Raw genomic sequence first — 17,747 nt, forward strand, 5'->3', positions numbered from 1 at the left:
CAACAGCAACAGTGCGTACCAATGAACTCCAGGCTTTCGAAGCCAGGATTAATAAAATATGCAGTTCCCCAAGGAGCATTGCTGTCACCACTGCTTTTTAACCTATATGTCTGACCAGTTATGAAGATTGCCTCAAAATATGGCATCCACACTTACTCATTTGTGGATGATATCCAACTGTATATTCCACTAGGCATATCCCATGACATGTAGGTGGTAAACTTATGCTATGTCTATCAGAGATCAAAGCCTGAGTGTCCACTAACAAGTTGCAACTAAACTCTACAAAAACAGAATTACTATGGGCACTCAGAGACACCTGTCAGTTTACTTGTCTATCTCTGAAATCGGACGTGATCACACTAGAATTCAAAGACCAGTTACACAGTCTGAGCATCACATTAGATGTAAATTTGACTTTATTATCCCATTTCTCCAAAGTAGTAGCTACTTCCTTTTACTATATGTGCCAGCTAATAAAACTTCAAAAATACTTCTCTGAAGATAACTTCACTCAGCTACTATACACCTTTGTTCTGTCATGCAAGGATTACTGTAATGGCTGTACTTATGGTACAAAAACGCAGCTCTGAGGTTTCTGAAAAGTCTCGGCCCTTTTGATCATATATCTGCCTCATCGGCTGAAGTATACTGGCTTTCAATCAAAAAGCAAGGTATATTCAAAATTCTTGTGATTGCTTTCAAGCGCATCCATTTTACGGTCCCCCCACTATATGACTGCAAAGCTTCCAAATTATCACAAAAAACAGCCACTTCGTTCACAGCAAAAAAACAATTCTGTATTTCTCCAGCGACACTTCTCCATTGGAAGGTGCTCATAAGCTTGTATAGTCCCATAAAGTGACCAAACTATGGAATCAACTGCCTCTCCACATCAGATCAGTAGACAACCTGTTGTCCTTCTGGAAAGCAATAAAAACAGTCCTTTTCAGCAATCAGTTTACACCCTAAGACCACAGCTTGACATCATTGTTTCTCTTTATATCCCATTGAAGCATAACGGTGTTAAGCATATGGATCTTGATCCAAATACTCTATTTAGTTAAACTAGTATTGTCCGATATCTATTAATTAGTTACCTCTTTTTACTTATGTTAATAATATCCTATGTATTATCGTAATGTGGATATACAGTACTAATGTCTGCTAACTGATTGTGAATGTACTTGTGTAACCTGTCTGGGCTATCCTGGGAGGAAAACCAATAAGCTAAACTAAGTAGTAGCAATAGTAATACATTCACCTTGCTCTACTCCCCCCCCCCTAACCTATCCCATGGCACATTTATCTTGCTTTGCCCCCCCACTCCATCTCCATAGCCCCTTTGATCTTCCCTAGCGCACATTCATCTGCATCATCTGCTCTCTCCCTCTCCCCTACAGGGATCACACAGCAGTAGGAGAAGGAAGTGAACTCTTGCATATCAGGTTACTTCCTCCTCCTCTGCTGGCTTAGACTGGACTGTTTCTGTGAACTGTGCTGACTTATTTACAGCACCCTGGTTAACGAGTTATAGGTGCTAAGCCAACAGAGGAGGAAGAAGTGATCCAATGTGCAGTAGTTCACGTCCTCCGCCTCCTGCTGTGCTGTCATTGCAGATGAAGGGGATGAGAGAATTCTGCAGAGCAAGAGAAGGAGAATTCTGCACTGCACAGTTACATAGACTCTCCCTTAGGAGTTACCTGCATTCAGTTATTCACCATGAAAAGATCCCTGTGCAAAGGGGTTCACTGTTCCCAATAACTGAGTATCATCAGCATTGTAATATGAACTAATGCCTTGTGATTGAGTCACGGTAGGAAGGAGATTTTTAAAAGAATACTTCCCTGGTATTCTACTAGATGCTTCCTCCTCATCCTGACACAATGAGAAAGAGATTTGTGTTGGAGAGGCCATGGGAAGAGCAAGTAGCACACAGAGGTCAAATAATTTTCTGATGGTAAAATATCCGTACTGTACTAACATCCTGCTTCTTACTATTCTTCCTAGAGCTCACAAACTAATATGCAAATATTTCTTTTTTGTCCCTTCTTCCTCCCACCCACCCCCAGGAAATATTTCCAAGCGGCTTGTGAAGTTCCTGAGCCAGAGGAGAAATTCAATATCGATGAATTCTCAGATTTGGTGACTCTTAGCAAACCTGTTATATACATCTCCATAGAGGAAATCATCAATACTCACTCGGTAGGTGCATGGAAATGACAAAATGAAATTTAGGGGTGTATGAGTGCTCAGTAGTGCTGCCCGATTCGCCAGTTCTCTTCGGTGAATTGATTCATTGTCAGAAAATCGGACTCACAGATTCAGTGAACCCCACCCTAGTGAGACCTGACATACCTCCAAGGCCTCCTAAAACAGCAGTGGCGGCAGTGCTCTGAATGGGCTGCTTCACGGCCTTCCTCGCTGTGGCCTTCCCTCTGTCGCATCACTGATGATGTAATCGGTGATGCAACAGAGGGAAACCCTAGCGGGGCAGGTCACAAAGCAGCCTGTTCACAGCACTGCTGCTGGAGACCTCGGAAGTATGTTGAGTATCACGGTGGGAGGATCGGTGGGATGCTGCTGCACAGGGAGATGGGTGAACGAGGAAGAAAGCTGCTGCTCAGGGGGATGGGAGGGGAGGAAAGATGCTGCACATGGGGGTAGAGGAAGAATTTTTGGGGGGTGGAGGAAGAGAGAGAAGAAACAAAGATAGAGGGGTGAGAGGGAGAAATCTTTCATATGGTAGAGGAGAGGGAGAAATGGTAGAACAGGGGTCCTCAAACTACGGCCCACGGGCTGGATACAGCCCTCCAAGGTAATTTACCCAGCCCCCGCTGTGGCCGTGGGCGGTGCTGCATCCAGAGTCAGCTGGGGGGATGCAGTGATGTGTGACACTGGGCCGAGGACATGCCGAGCCACCAACACTACACTGAGACACACTGGTAGAAGCCCGGCCCAGAGAATGGCCCCCTACTCTCCCTCGTTTACTAGCTACCTACACAACAGTGGGCCAGCAATGCCCCCAGTCAAGTCCTGAGACCAGGCCAGCAGGCCAAAATCGGTCAGTTGCCCACACCCTCGGCCTGACCAGAGCCCCACAGCACCAACAAAAAGTGTGTGGGTTCATTACCGCCTGCCACCCAGTACCCAGAAGCACAGGCCAGCAGCAGACGTGATAAAGTTACATGCTCCCATCCCAAAAATGTAATAGCCATTGTGCATACCTTGGAAACAATTATGTCAAGGAAAAGAAAAATTGACTCCGAGTGCAGGATATTCAAAAAACAGGACCTATGATTAAATGTATATACCACATACAATTCTAAGTACAGTAGTTTAGTCAACATACAAAGTATTTAAAACAATGCATTTTAAATCTAATCTAATCATATCAGGCTGGGATAATGGCTGCAGTGTTGATCAGTGTCTGGATTCTTTATTCTGTTTTAGTAAGAATCTATATCATGCTTGTCCTTAATCAGTTTTATAACTTAATACAAAACGGGAAACACATCAATGCTACTTTCTCTTGCTATTTGTGCACAGTTCTGTAATCAAGATTTTTTTTTTTATTATTATAAGTTCTTGCAAAGTTCCTGTCAAAGAGGCTATTTAATATTTGCATTGACTTAAGAATCTAAATATGCCAGACTTGTTGAGAAGTCTTTTTTTTAAATGGATCTCCCAGTTGTCAGCCTGTTCTTGCAGTTCCTGGGACTGTAGGCTAATAATCTCCTGTGGATTTAGCAGGGGGCTATTGACTGCAAGCTCTGACAATCCCTAGTGGGCCTCATTGGCAACCAATCTTCATTTTTGGTTTCGGCTGAACCCAGGTAATGAGTTTCAGCTACAGTTTCTGCTTCAGCCAAAAGTGTTTAGATGTTTCTGTGCCAGTTTCGGTTTTGACCAAACCTGGAAAAATCTGTTTCCGTCAGCCTCTAACTTCACATCTTACAAATAACAGTAGCCCAAAGTTCAGTATTCAATATGACAAGCACCCATAGTAAACTCCCCCTGCCCATATACAATACTGCTTCACAAAATAGGGCAAAAAGAGAGTAACATACCCCTTTTGCTGTGCCACAGTAGCATTAACTTATGAAAGAAATGCGAACACTTCTTCCAGGAAATTGTCCAAACCTAGCTGCGCTCTTTGTAAGAGTGGTAGATTGTCCAGTAGAATCCAATATTTATGTACACAATATAATTGAATAAAAAGTTAAAAACAAAATTGCATTATAATGATCAACAATATACACTTTTTCTTTTTTTGGCGATTGTTAGCTTGGCAATCTGTATAGTTTAATGCTGTCATTTTCACATTTGCCGTGTTGCTTCAATTTAACAGATGTTTAATTGCAAAAAAAACTGTGAAGCTTTGATCTATCAGTTGGCATTTAATATTCAGATCCATCTTTTTCATTCTGATCTTCATTCTTGAAAATAAATTAGTACTTCCCCTACTTAAAGCACTTTCATCAATTTACAGATACGTAAAATCATTGTTAGTTGACTGTTATACCAATCTTTCACAGAGCTCTATGCAAGCATATCACAGGTACCTATTAAGTGTGAATACATGATCAGCTGAAGAGTGGACTCGGAAAGCAGAATAAGATACATACCTTTTGCATTCCAAACATGTAAGAAACTATGTGAAATTAAATAGATCTGAGCAAAAAAGGAGGAACTAGGATAAGACTAAAGGCGTAATAGAATCTTGAAGCAGGTCAAATGAATATTTTGAAGGCTGTAGCCGGTGATGTTGCTGCTCTGCACCAAGCATGGTGAGAAAAAAGCACATTGGGGGGAGCTTTGTTTTATGTGAGTCATTGTAAACACACATGGAGGCATGTGTAGAATGATTTAAGAGGACATTGACATCCTGTGAGGAGCTTTTTGGGGGGTTGAAATAGAACTCAAAGGATGATATTCTAATCCAGCAGGAAAGGGCTCCCGCATGAGTCACCACTCAGACCGGAAACATGACTGGTCTGTTCTCTTATTTGAAGAGAGTTGGATTACCTCATCCTTATACTTCATTGAAGGTAGGACTCGGAGAGACAAAAGTTTTATAACACTGTTTTGTTGAAAGTATAGAAGAAATGGGAGGGATTAGAGAGAAACATCAGGCTGGCTCATTTAGCGCCTTCTGTTCTCCAGCATAGTACTGCAGGAATTTTGCACAACAATTTAAATTTGGCATATTTCTATTTGTAATTTTTAAACAGCATTTCCTCATAATAAGGTTTGATTCCTACCTACCTCAGGCCTGACACCCACCACCTCCCTAACTTACCCTACCCCCCATGGGTTTTTCTTTGTTTAGTATAGGACTCTCCATAGCAATCTCATGTACCAAGCTGCACTCTTCTTGGATCTATTTGTCTATTTCCCTCTCTGGGGCCAATGCTCAAATCCTAACACTGTTTCTTTTCAAACTCCTCCTAAACGCTGTTGCTAAAGGTGGTTAGCACTGGAATAGCATGCTTGTTACTATGTACAGAATGCTCAGAGGTCTCCAGCATAGGTGGCTGCAAATTTAAATACAGTAGAATCAGAGTTTTTTTGTTTTTTTTTTTAAATGGTTTACATTCAGGTACTTCAAGCATTTTCCCTATCTGTCCCGGTGGGCTCACAATCTATCTAATGTACCTGGGGCAGTGGAGGATTAAGTGACTTGCCCAGGGTCACAAGGAGCAGTGCGGGGTTTGAACCCACAACCTCAGGGTGCTGCGGCTGTAGCTCTAACCACTACACCACACTCTCCAGTTAACTGGTATTCAACCAACCAGCAAAAAAAAATTGCTGGTAAAAAAAGTGTGTTCCGCCCTCCTCAGACAACCTTCAAAGTCGTGCTCTTGACCCAACAACACCCCTCCCCCGAATCATCTGCAGCAGCCACAAATCTCCCTCCCTCCAATTCCTGAAGCAGAAGGCAGCTAGTCCTGAGAAACCCCCCCCTACTTACTCAAAGCAGCAGAGCCAGTCCTGACAATCCCCCCTTCTCTCCATCCCTCACCCGAAGCAGTAGCGGCAGTCGGTGAGCAGAGGCAGCGCCGTAAACAGGCTGCCCCAGCAGGACCTTTCCTCTGCTGCATCATTTCCAATACTGCAAAGGAAAGGCCTTGCCAGGGCTGGCCGGAATGATAGTGAAGTGGGAAGGGAGACAAAACTATTTTCACAGTAATTCTCAAGCAACCAGAAACTACAGTTATTTGGCATCCACCAATCCCCATAAATGCCGGATAACTGAAAGGCTACTGTATATTGAAATTGATGTTAATGATGTTACAGTAAAATCTCAGTTATCTGGTACCCACGGAGATTGGTGGATACCAAATAACTTTTTCTGGTTAATTGAGAGGTTATTAGAAACCTTGTCTAACACACTCTCAATTCCCCCCTACCCCTCCAAAGCACCAATGCAGCAGTGGTCCTGAGCAGCAAAGCCCTCCTCCCTCCCTCCCTCCCTCAAGCTCTAAAGTGGCAGAAGCAGGCGGCAGTTCTGAGCTGTGACCCCCCTTTGCTCGTTCCCTCCCTCTCTCTTCCTTACTCAAAGTGCAGCAGTCAACAGAAGGCAGCCTCAAAACAGGCAGCTTGTGGCCAGCCCTAGCAGGGCCTTTCCTCTGATTTGTCGAAAGTGATCAGAGGAAAAGCACTGCTGGGGCTGGCCACAAGCTGCCTGTTTTGAGGCTGCCTCCTGCTGACTGCTGTGCTTTTGGGTAAGGAAGAGAGAGAAGGGGTGAGGGAGTTCAGGACCCACCGCCTCCATCTGTTACTTCGGGGCTTGAGGGAATGGCTTTGTGGCTCAGGACCGCTGCCACACTGGTGCTTTGGGGTGGGAAGGAGGAGGGTTCGTAGCTGCTTGAGGGAGGGAAGGAGGAAGGATTTGCGGCTCAGGATGCTGGTGCTGTTGCTTCGGAGGGATTTTTTTTTTTTTTTTTTTTTACACCGGCAATTTTTTTTGCCAGCTGTGTGAGTCCTGGTTAACTGAGACCGGGTTAACTGACACTCTACTGTACTTGGTATTCCTTCCCTGTTCAAATAACAGAACAGGAAAAAAATGCTGCTTTAATCCTAAAAACTTACTGCCAGCTTGAAGGTGGCGTTGAAGATATTAAGGAGATAATTTCTGACATTAAAACTGCTGATTTTGTGATGTTTTGGAAGCCATAGGAAGCCTGTGCAGCCATGCAGGAGTGGAGGAGTAGCCTAATGATTAGTGTAGCAGCCAGAGAACTTAGTGAACCAAGTTCAATTCCCTCTACAACTTACTATGGGCAACTCACTTAGCCCTCCATTGCTCCAGATACAGGAAGTCCTTGGAGCTCCGTTTTTTAAACTGTTCTTAAGTTGAATTTGTATTTAACTCTGATCCTGTATAGTACACAGTCTATAAAAACATTAAAGAAACAATCCTCAAAATAAAGTACTGTAGATTAAATAGACAGAAAAGATAGGAGGTTTATACTTATTTTTGTTCATCAGTCCCACTGTTCCCTCAACACTACTACATCCAACATTTCTCCCTCTCATCTCTTTCTTCCCCATGCAGCTGTACCTCATACTTCTTCCACCACCATGTCCAATATTTCTTTATCCCTTCCTCCAATAATTCACTTCTTTCTTCATTTCCCCATGTACACGTTTTCCCTCTCACTCTCACACATGCCCCAAAATTCTCCCTTTCTATTCCATCCCCCATCTCAGCATCTCTTTCTGACTCCCTTCATTGTTCCATCCTATCTCCAAAGTTCATGCTTCCTCCCTCCTTTCCTCCTTCCTTCCATTCTTTGTCCAAAATTTGTGCTCCCTCCCTTCCTTCTGTATCCTAATGCGACCCTGCTTCTCCCTTCTGATGCCAATGCAATCCCTCTTCCTCCCTTCCTGTCCCAATGCGACCCTCCTCCTCCCTTCCATGTCCCAACCCGCCCCTCATCGTCCCCCCTCCATTCCACATCCCAAATTCGTGCCACCCGCAGGTGTTTACCTCCTCTAACCAGCTCCCTCCTCCCAGTCGCACTTTTCTTGGCAAAGCCACAATCGACGGCTCCTGCATGTGGTCCCTCTGTCTGTGTGAAAGGGAAGGCTTTTGGATCAGCAGACCGCATGCACGAGCCACCAATTGCAGCTTTGCAAAGACCAGGGTACCGCATGCAGGAGCTGCCACTTGTGGCTTTGCCAAGAAAAGTGCGGCTAGGAGGAAGGAGCCAGCCAGAGGAGGTAAACACCCATGGGAGGCACGAATTTGGGACATATAATGACGATAAGGGGCGCATTGGGACACAGAAGGGAGGAGGAGGGTTGCGTTTGGACAGGAAGGAAGAAGGGGTGCTTTGGCACAGGAAAGGAGAGGCAGTACCCTGGTTCATAAATGAGTTCGACATAAGTCAAGCGTTCTTAAACCTAGGACTGCCTATAATTTGTAAACTGTGTTGGTTTTAACACAAAAAGGCAGTGCATCAAGTCACATCCCCTCTAAGCTCTGATAGTGAGAAAAACAGGTATGCAAGTCAGAGTGACAGTGAAAGCACACATTGGTGCTTGTCTTTCTGTGCTTAAATATGAACCTTTCAAAAATTTTAAGTGCAGAAGAACAGTGCCGATGTGAGCTTGCCCTTCCGGTTTTGCCTGGACGACATGCACAAAAGAGCTGTGATTACCTTGAAACTTTTCTGCACATGCACCAGGCACATTCCTTACCCTTGCAATTGGTTTATCTAGTGTGCATAGAATTTGAATACCATTTGCTTTGAGCATCAGAGAGCTAGGTTTCTACACTGTTATGCATTTTAAGGTTTATGCTGTTGGCTTTCATGCTGGATCTTTGAGCATTGGGGGTCTCTCTTCTTAGCTTCGCTATAATACCTACCTCCCTAGGGTTGGTCTTCAACTCCCAGCTTTCTTTGCCTCTTCTCCATAGAAGATACTTCCCAACTAACTGTCTGTTGCTGCCACCTAGTTCTTTCTCCTGTCTGTCACCAGCTTTCATTTCCTCTTTCTGCTCCCCCCAGTTCTACTGCCTACTAGCAAGACCTCCAGTATATTCTGTCCTCAAGCTTTTATTCATTTTGTTTAGTATTTATGCACCACTTATAACCTAAGTGGTTTACATTCAGGTACTCAAGTATTTCTCCCTATCTGTCCCGGTGGGCTCACAATCTGACTAATGTACCTGGGCCAATGGAGTGTTAAATGACTTGCCCAAGGTCACAAGGAGCAGCACTAGGCTTGAACTTGCAACCTTGGGATGCTGAGGCTGTACTAGCCCTAACCACTAGGCCACTTTACTCCCATCCCATCAGCACACATTTCCAGACCTTTTTTTTCTTTTTTCCTTAATTGCAACAAGATATTTGAAGACTTAAGGGAGAAGCCAAAGATGAACTTTTATGGAGGGAACAGACTAAAATAAGACTAAGTGCCAGGTTGTGAATGAAGTGTAGATTGGCTTGTGCACCTGGGTTAGGCCAATGCAGTTTTTAAGGAGTTATACTTCCCTAATCAAGACTATAAAACAGCACAGGGTAGGGCTTTAAAGTGAGATCAGAGGAATTAAGTAAAATGATCTCACCTCTGTTTCTTTGCAAACTCCTCTTAAAATAGACAAAGATGAAAAAGAAATTCCTCAAGGAATGATCTGAAGTGTGACTTTCAGTTTTAGAAAATTCTTCTCAATCTTTTTCTTGTAGTTGGTGTAAGTACAAGGAGCTGCTGAAAGGTTCTCGGCCCAGCAAAGTTGGGGCAGTCTCCAATGAGGGCTGTAAACTTAGTCCAGTGATTTTCCACTTTTTTTTTTCCATCAGAAAAATATGGAACTAAACAAGTGCAAAATTGCTGGACTAAGTATATAGACTTCGATGGAGACTACCCCAACTTCGTTGGTTGGACTGAGAACTTTTCAGCATCTCCTCGTATGTTGTTGAACGACCTGAAACTCACCTTGCACAAGCACTGGTTCCTGTTTATCTTGGGCTATATAGGATGGTAATGAAATTAAAAATTTAAAGGAAAAAGTCTTCCTAGCCTGGAGCTCTCTCTTGACAAACCCCAGTAAACATTGTGCCGAGGGTCATCACACTGATAAGGCAGCAAGAGGAGGCGATACCAGACCATGTTGTCTCATTCTCTGCTGCCCAATGTCTGATTGCTAGTTTGAACTACAGTAAAACCTTGGTTTACAAGCATAATTTGTTCCAAAAACGTGCTTGTAATCCAAAACACTCATATATCATATCGAATTTCCCCATAAAAAATAATGGAAACTCAGACAATTCGTTCCACAAACCCAAAAACTTTAATACAAAATACTGTACGTACTTGTATTGCAAGACCTCGCTCATTTAGAACAGTCACTACATTCCGGCAGCGTCATAGAGAGAAGAACCATTGGCTCAGTTGTGATGATGTGACGCGTGTATATTGTATGTACTCGTATCACAAGACTTTTCTTGTTTACAACAGTCACTACACTCTTGCAGTGTCAGAGAGAACCATCAGCTCAGTTGTGCTGATGATGTGACGTGTGTATACTGTATGTACTTGTATTGCAAGACCTTGCTTGTATATCAAGTTAAAATTTAATAAGGGGGTCACGTGACGCTATGAGCTGCTGAGGACGCGTTCCCGTGCAGCTCCGGGGCCCCGATCCACAAAACAGAACTTTTAAACTGATCCGCGGCATCCTGGCCGCCCCAGTCAGCAGCGCGCACGATCGGGATCACATGGAAAGGTACTTGACCCGATCACAAGACCCGACTCGCCCTCCCTCCGCCCGCAAAACACCGGCGCGGCCGAAATCCGGCGAGGCCAAAATGGCGGCGGCACCGATCGCGGCTGTGTCTGTGCTTGCAGACACAGCCATAGAAGACATCAAAAAGGCTGTAGCCCAGGTGATGGGGCCGCAATTGGACACCATTACATCACAAATGAATCGCCTGGAGCAACTTTTTACAGATACAGCGACACGCACTACTGAGCTGGAACAAAGGGTATCAGCCGCAGAAGACACTGTGAACTCCCATGAGCTGGACTTAGCGGCCCTACAAGAAACGGTACAGGCGCAGGCTGATAAATTGGATGATCTGGAGAACCGGTCACGTCGAAATAACTTACGATTTCTGGGCGTGCCCGAGACAATCTCTGATGCCCGCCTGTTGGCTGAGTTGGAGGGTTGGCTCGAGCTGGAGTTCCCTGATGCTGTGGTACCTGGATCTCTTTGCCTGGAGCGGGCCCATCGTTTGGGCGTGCGACCTACTCGTGAATCTAGACCACGTGTGGTCATTGCAAAATTTCTTAACTATCGGCACAAGATGGACGTATTGAGGCAATCCCGGGCCCGGAAGGACTCTCTTAAACTAAGGGGCTCTGTCATACGTCTCAGTCAAGACTACTCATCGGCCCTTACTGAGCGGCGCAAGGCCTTCTATCCGCTCTGTACGAAATTGGTGGAGCTCAAACAGCGATTTCTTTTTGTGTACCCTGCTCTACTAAAGATCCAGCATGATGGAGCGTGGCACTCCTTCTCTGTGTCCACAGAAGCAGCAGATTACATCAATCAACATCTTGGCTCTCCTGCGGACCCACCTTGACTCTATAAGTACTTGTTTGGCCGTTTAGGGCCAGGGTGCTCTCTGCTGACCCTTTCTAGCTACTGTTTATTGTGTTGAGGTTCAGTTTACACTTCACTGTTTCTTGGGCTTGGGTGGATCGGGGCACCGTGAGGTGTCTTCACGGTCCTCGAGCATATTCCTCGGAATATGCTGTGTGGGTTATTTGGGGAATGGGGGGGAGGGGTTGCTGTTTGGATGGGAACAGTCTACAGGACCTCCTTACTGGCTACTGCTATTTTCTTGCCACTATCGGTTCTTTGTCTTATGTTACTACTGCTAGTTCCACTGTCACTAGCTGGGCGTACTCTAGGGTACCATATGGATAACACTTGGGTGAGGCTGGGCACCTGGGTGTACATTTTGATTACTGCTTGCTGTATATTGACTAGGTTAATGGATCCTGGGTGATAGCACACTCCGTATTGTGTCCTGGAACGTGTCTGGGATTACATCCCCGGTGAAACGTTCTAAGCTGCTTAAACAGTTGAAACATCATCGCGCTGACTTAGCGTGCTTGCAGGAAACTAAATTGACTATTGAGGAACATAAAAAACTGCAGAGGGGCTGGGTTGGCTCTGTGCTTTATGCATCCTCTTCTGGTAAAAGGGCTGGGGTTTGCTTGCTGATTCGTAAGGGTCTGAAATGTGCTGTCTCAGTCTGTCATCAGGATTCCCAGGGTAGAAACTTATTGTTGCATGTATCCTTACAGGGTATGGACTTTCGACTACTGATTACTTATGGGCCTAATTTCTATTCTTCTACTTATTTTGCTACTTTAATTTCGTTGGGCCTCTTGGACTCTTCCTTTCCTCTTATTGTAGCTGGGGACCTCAATCAAGTGTTGGATCCCTCTCTGGATCGCTCTACTGTTTCGCCCTCACCGGCCACTGCTTCCACTAAGGGAGTGTCGTTTCTGTGTAAGTCTCTGGGTTTGGTCGATCCATGGCGTCTTCTCCATCCTTTTGAGAGGGACTATACTCACCAGTCCAGAGCGCATGGGTCCTTTTCTCGCTTAGATTATCTTTTGGTCTCAGAACATCTTTTCTCTCGTGTCTCTGAGGCTACCATTGGGCCCCTAGAAGTATCTGATCATTGTCCGGTGTGGATTGATGTGGCCTGGGGTGTTCCTCCCTTCGGATCTTTTCGGTGGCGCTTTCCTTCTTACTTGCAAGATGACCCTGACTTTATAGCTTATCTTAGTACTCGCTGGGATGACTTACTGATTACCAATGGTCAACATCAATCTACTCCTGACCTTTTTTGGGAGACGGCCAAGGCAGTCCTTCGGGGGGACATTATTTCGTACGTTGCCGCTCGTCGTAAACGTATCTCCTCTGGTATTCTTCGGCTAGAAAAACAATACTCACACTTGAAAGCTCAGTATCTTCGCCACCCTACTCGTATATTGCGGGAGGAACTTCATGCGGCTCAGGTAGCCCTTAACGCTTTATTGCATGACCGTACCAAACGATCACTTTTTTACAGAAAATATCGATTCTATCGGTATGGCAATCGAACGGGAAAAATGTTAGCTACCTTGACTAAGAACTGGCAAGATGATCGTTATATTTCAAAAATCCGGCTACCAAATGGCGCTTATACTACCAAGACAGCAGATATAGCAGATGCCTTTTACCAACATTTCTCCACTTTTTATGCCAGTCCAGGACCTCATTGTGGTCCTGATATTCTTGACTATCTAGAGGACGCAGGTATGCCTAAGTTCACGGATCTGCAACGGTCTGTTTTGAGTGGACCCTTTCGGGGCACGGAACTTCAGAAAGCGATTAAACATTTGCGTTCGTGTACAGCTCCGGGCCCCGACGGGTTTTCCTCAGAATTTTATAAGATGCTCTCTTTGCAGGTGTGTGGACCCTTATTAGGATATTTTACTAGGGCGCTGGAACGGGGAGAGTTTCCTTTACATGCTAATTCTGCCACCATCACTCTATTGCCGAAACCGAGCAAATCGCGAGACGAACTTGATTCTTATCGTCCCATTTCACTTATCAATGTTGATTTGAAAATATTGGCTCGTTTGCTGGCGGATCGGTTGACCCCTCTGCTGCCTCATGTTATATCCCCGGCGCAGGTGGGATTTGTACAGGGCCGACACTCTGTGGTCAACGTTCGTAGGGTGCTATTGGCTGTATCCAGAGCACAGGCGACTTCTACGTTTGGTCTCTTGGCGAGTCTGGATGCAGCCAAGGCTTTTGACCAAGTCCGTTGGCCGTATCTTTTCCAGGTTTTAGACTATGTAGGTTTGGGGGGTTGGTTTGGTTCTGCTTTACATGCACTATATGCAGCACCGACAGCCTCTGTCTTGGTTAATGGGATTCTGACCGATTCTTTTGCTGTGGGCCGAGGAACTCGTCAGGGTTGCCCTCTCTCCCCGTTGCTTTTCCTTCTCTATCTAGAACCCCTGTTGCGTACGATCCAACGGGATGATGAACTGTTTGGACTACCTGAGGGCTCTTCACAATTACGTGTTCTGGCCTTTGCAGATGATTTATTGCTTACCCTAGCTCATCCACACCGTTCTCTATCAAGAGCTATGGATCTCTTTGACGAATTTCATTTGTTTTCAGGGTTGACTTTAAATAAGCAGAAGTCTTTAGTGCTCCCTTTACAACTTTCTGTTCGCGAAACTTGGAGGGGTCCCTTTCCCTTGGTGTGGGCTGATTCTTCGATTCGATACTTAGGTGTTCTTATACCTAGGGACCTGACTACGCTTTACTCTATCAATGTCCTTCCTATGTTGACAGGCGCAGAACGCCGACTGCGAGCTTGGCATTCCTATCCGCTATCTCTTCTGGGGAAAATCGCCTTATATAATATGATGATGGTCCCGCAGTGGCTCTATCTTTTCCAAACTTTACCTATTCTTTTACAGAGATGTCATTTGCGACAGCATCATCGTTCTCTCCGTTCTTTTTTATGGGGTGGCGGGAGGTCTCGTATTTCCTTACACTCTTTATTTTTACCTACAACTCAGGGGGGTCTTGGACTGTTACACATAGGTAGATTTAATGTGGCTTGTCAGCTTAGGCACTTGAATGATTGGTTCTGTGCTACATCTTATTTCTCTGCTACAGGGGTGGAATGCAGCTCTTTTTCTCTTTATCATTTTAGTTACTTGCTCCATGTGAAGTGCATGCCCCCCCGGAAACAATTACATGGGGATTTATTTCTCCTTCCTCTATGGAAAATTTGGAAACAGATCTGCTCTCAATTGACTCTTCGGTTTGATGTGACACCATGCTTACCAATTACTGGCAATGGAGACTTTCTCCCTGGTATGGGCCTAGACGCTTATCCCAGATGGCCGGGGAGGGGCATGCACTATTTATTTCATGTCCTCCAACCTGATGGTACTCTCCAGCCTTTTCAAACGCTATGTGATTCCTCTGCCTTGGCAGCTGGGGATTGGTTTTCTTATGGACAATTGCAACACTATGTTCATTCGCTTCCTGGTTTAGCTTTACGTGAGGATGTCCAGGAAAAATTGTCTGAAACCTTAAGTCTTACTGCTCAGGTGCGCATTCCCTTGCGCTTTCATCATCGTTCTTTGCAGGAGCTGGCTGGAGAGTTGGATTATACGACCCTGGCCGACAAGTGGTCAGCAGACTTACAGTTTTCCATTTCTGCGGATATGGTAAAGAGAAGCATCTTACAAGGGACAAAATCCTTGGTTGCCGTGACTGAACGGGAACGTTATTATAAATTTGTAGTTCGGGCTTATTTTGCTCCTGTTAGAGCATTTCATGCCCACATTTGTACTTCTGATGCTTGCTCTAAGTGTGCGACCCCTAGAGCGTCCTTAGGACATATGTTTTGGTTGTGTCCCGGTATTCGGGCCTTTTGGAAACGTCTTTGCCTATCTATTGCAGCTTTCTGGGACTGTACATGGATACCTACGAATACTTTTCTCTTCACTTTGAAGTTGTCTTTGCAACCGATTCGACCTGGAGCAGCTGAGTTTGTTCGAAAGGCCATCTTGATGGGCATCAAAACTATTCTTCAGCGCTGGCTCTCACCTCACACACCTACTGTTTCGCATTGGCGGACCCAGATGATCCAACTTGCAGGGTGTGAACGATTGGACATTACGGACATGAACTCCAGGCGTGGTGCATTGTACCTCAAGTGTTGGTTACCCTTTTGCTCTACTTTAACGCCAATGGTTCGCAGCAGACTTTTGAACTGACATACTGGTTTGCTGGATTATAGTGTAACTGTTCCCATGGGGGGGGGACTTTGTTGGTGCTTACTGACTGTGTTTGGTTGTTATTATTATGCACTCAAAACTAATAAACAGATTTAATCATAAAATTTAATAAAATGTTTTGCTTGTCTTGCAAAACACTTGCATATCAAGTTACTTGCAATCTAAGGTTTTTCTGTACTTAGTTTTAAGGTTTTTCACATGGTTAAAATGAATAGTCATCCCAGAGTGGGACAGGAGAAGGATATAGTCTGAAGTTAAGTTGCTAGCTGCTGCCTCTTGCCTTGATCAGCACAGAGTGAGGGAACCATGCAAGCCACCAGCACTGTGGCCTCCTAGTCCTTTTGCAGAACTCTGTATAGGAGGGGGGTTCTGTATAAATTATGCATCAGAACTAACATGGTGCTAATAGTGGCTGTAGGGGTTTTACGCCTTTTAAAATGTTCACTTTTATTTGCCTTGAATTAAACTATATCAAAACAGTATATATTTCATTTATCCATGCATCTTACCCCACAACAGAAACTTGAAAAACATGTTCCAGAAATCCTTTTAAGCTCTGGTATAACAAGTCACCTTTAAAAGCACACATGGGCCCTACCTGTGTTAAAATGGACTGATTCTTGTTGGTTCATTGTGCTGGATAGTATATTTCAAAGCAGAGACCCAGCCATGAATGTTAAAAAGCTGAGAAAATAGCTCTGGAACAAAGTTGTGAGAAGGCATGTGTCACAGAATAGGTATAAAAACATGCAAAGTCATTAAATGTTCCTTGGAACATGTAATTTTTAAGTGGAAGTTGTATGGCACTATCAAGACCTGCCTAGATCATGCTGTCCATCCGTACTAGAAGACTGAGCAAAATAATCTTGTCTGATTAGGTAGGCAACCAAGAGGCTGATGGCAGCTTTGAAAGAGGCAGTCGCACAACAGGAGAACCACCTTCATAAGATGAAAATCACACAGCGAAAACATTGGTGGTGAACAGATGAAACTGCTCAAAGTGATTCGACACCTATATGTTTCGTCCCTCAGGCCTGCATCAGGAGTCTCGATGTTATCACATAAACAATCGGAATCAATCCTAAGTGCTGTTGCAGTGTTAATGCCAGAGTCTAATAAGCAGATGTAGCATTTGTCAGCAAACCACAGTAGTGATTTTGATTGTTTATGTGAACATCAAGACTCTTGATGCAGCTTTGAAAGAGCTACAGACTTCCAAGCTAAGACTGCCTAAAATATATGTCAACAAAGTACCTCAAAAAAATGCTGTGCCCAGGTACTTGAAAGACACAAAAACAAGCAGCAATGCCAATCGACCGAACTTGTAACACCTCACAAGACCAGCAATTGCTCCATAAACCATATAAGTAATTATAAATAATTGGTGAAACATACCCTCAGTGTGGGGAGATAAGCTAGAGAGTAAGCAACAAGTGCAACTCAAGCGCTTAGTCTTAAGCAGAACAAGAGAGCAAATAGCTCACTTAACTACTGCACACCATCATCAGGTACATTGGTGTGCTACCATTAATGTAAATAAATAGTAAAAAAACACTTTAAAAAATCAAATAAGTTTATGGCGCAAATAAGCACACTATTTTTAGGCAGTGAGAGAACAAGAACGGGGACAGCCTCCTCCACAGATGGTTCAAATCAAAAAAGTACTTAGCTTCTCAAGATAATTCATCCATTAGCGCTCAGATGTCAGAAGTTATTTAATCCGTGGTAAACTTCATAGCAGGTTCAACCAAGCATTGGTTTCAGGAACTAACCAAGCCCCTTCTGAAGAAACCAGCACTAACAAAAAGCGCAAGCAAGATGCCTCCAAAGGTAACGGCTGTCAAGCAAGGAGTGACAGAGAGGCTGAAGGGAGGAGCTAATATGTGACAGTGATATTTCAA

At 44.5% G+C, this 17,747-nt stretch overlaps 1 protein-coding gene across 3 annotated transcripts in view; it reads left to right on the plus strand.

Moving 5' to 3' along the window:
* IQGAP2 (IQ motif containing GTPase activating protein 2) overlaps positions 1-17,747 on the plus strand; it is a 511,872-nt gene that overhangs the window by 456,925 nt on the left and 37,200 nt on the right. For all 3 annotated transcript variants that reach the window (XM_033929310.1, XM_033929312.1, XM_033929311.1), the window contains one exon: positions 2,073-2,205. In XM_033929310.1, the coding sequence (XP_033785201.1) occupies positions 2,073-2,205 (133 nt within the window). The remainder of the gene's footprint in view (positions 1-2,072; positions 2,206-17,747) is intronic.

The sequence above is a fragment of the Geotrypetes seraphini genome, chromosome 1 (genome assembly GCF_902459505.1).
Source record: "Geotrypetes seraphini chromosome 1, aGeoSer1.1, whole genome shotgun sequence".
NCBI lineage: Eukaryota > Metazoa > Chordata > Amphibia > Gymnophiona > Dermophiidae > Geotrypetes > Geotrypetes seraphini.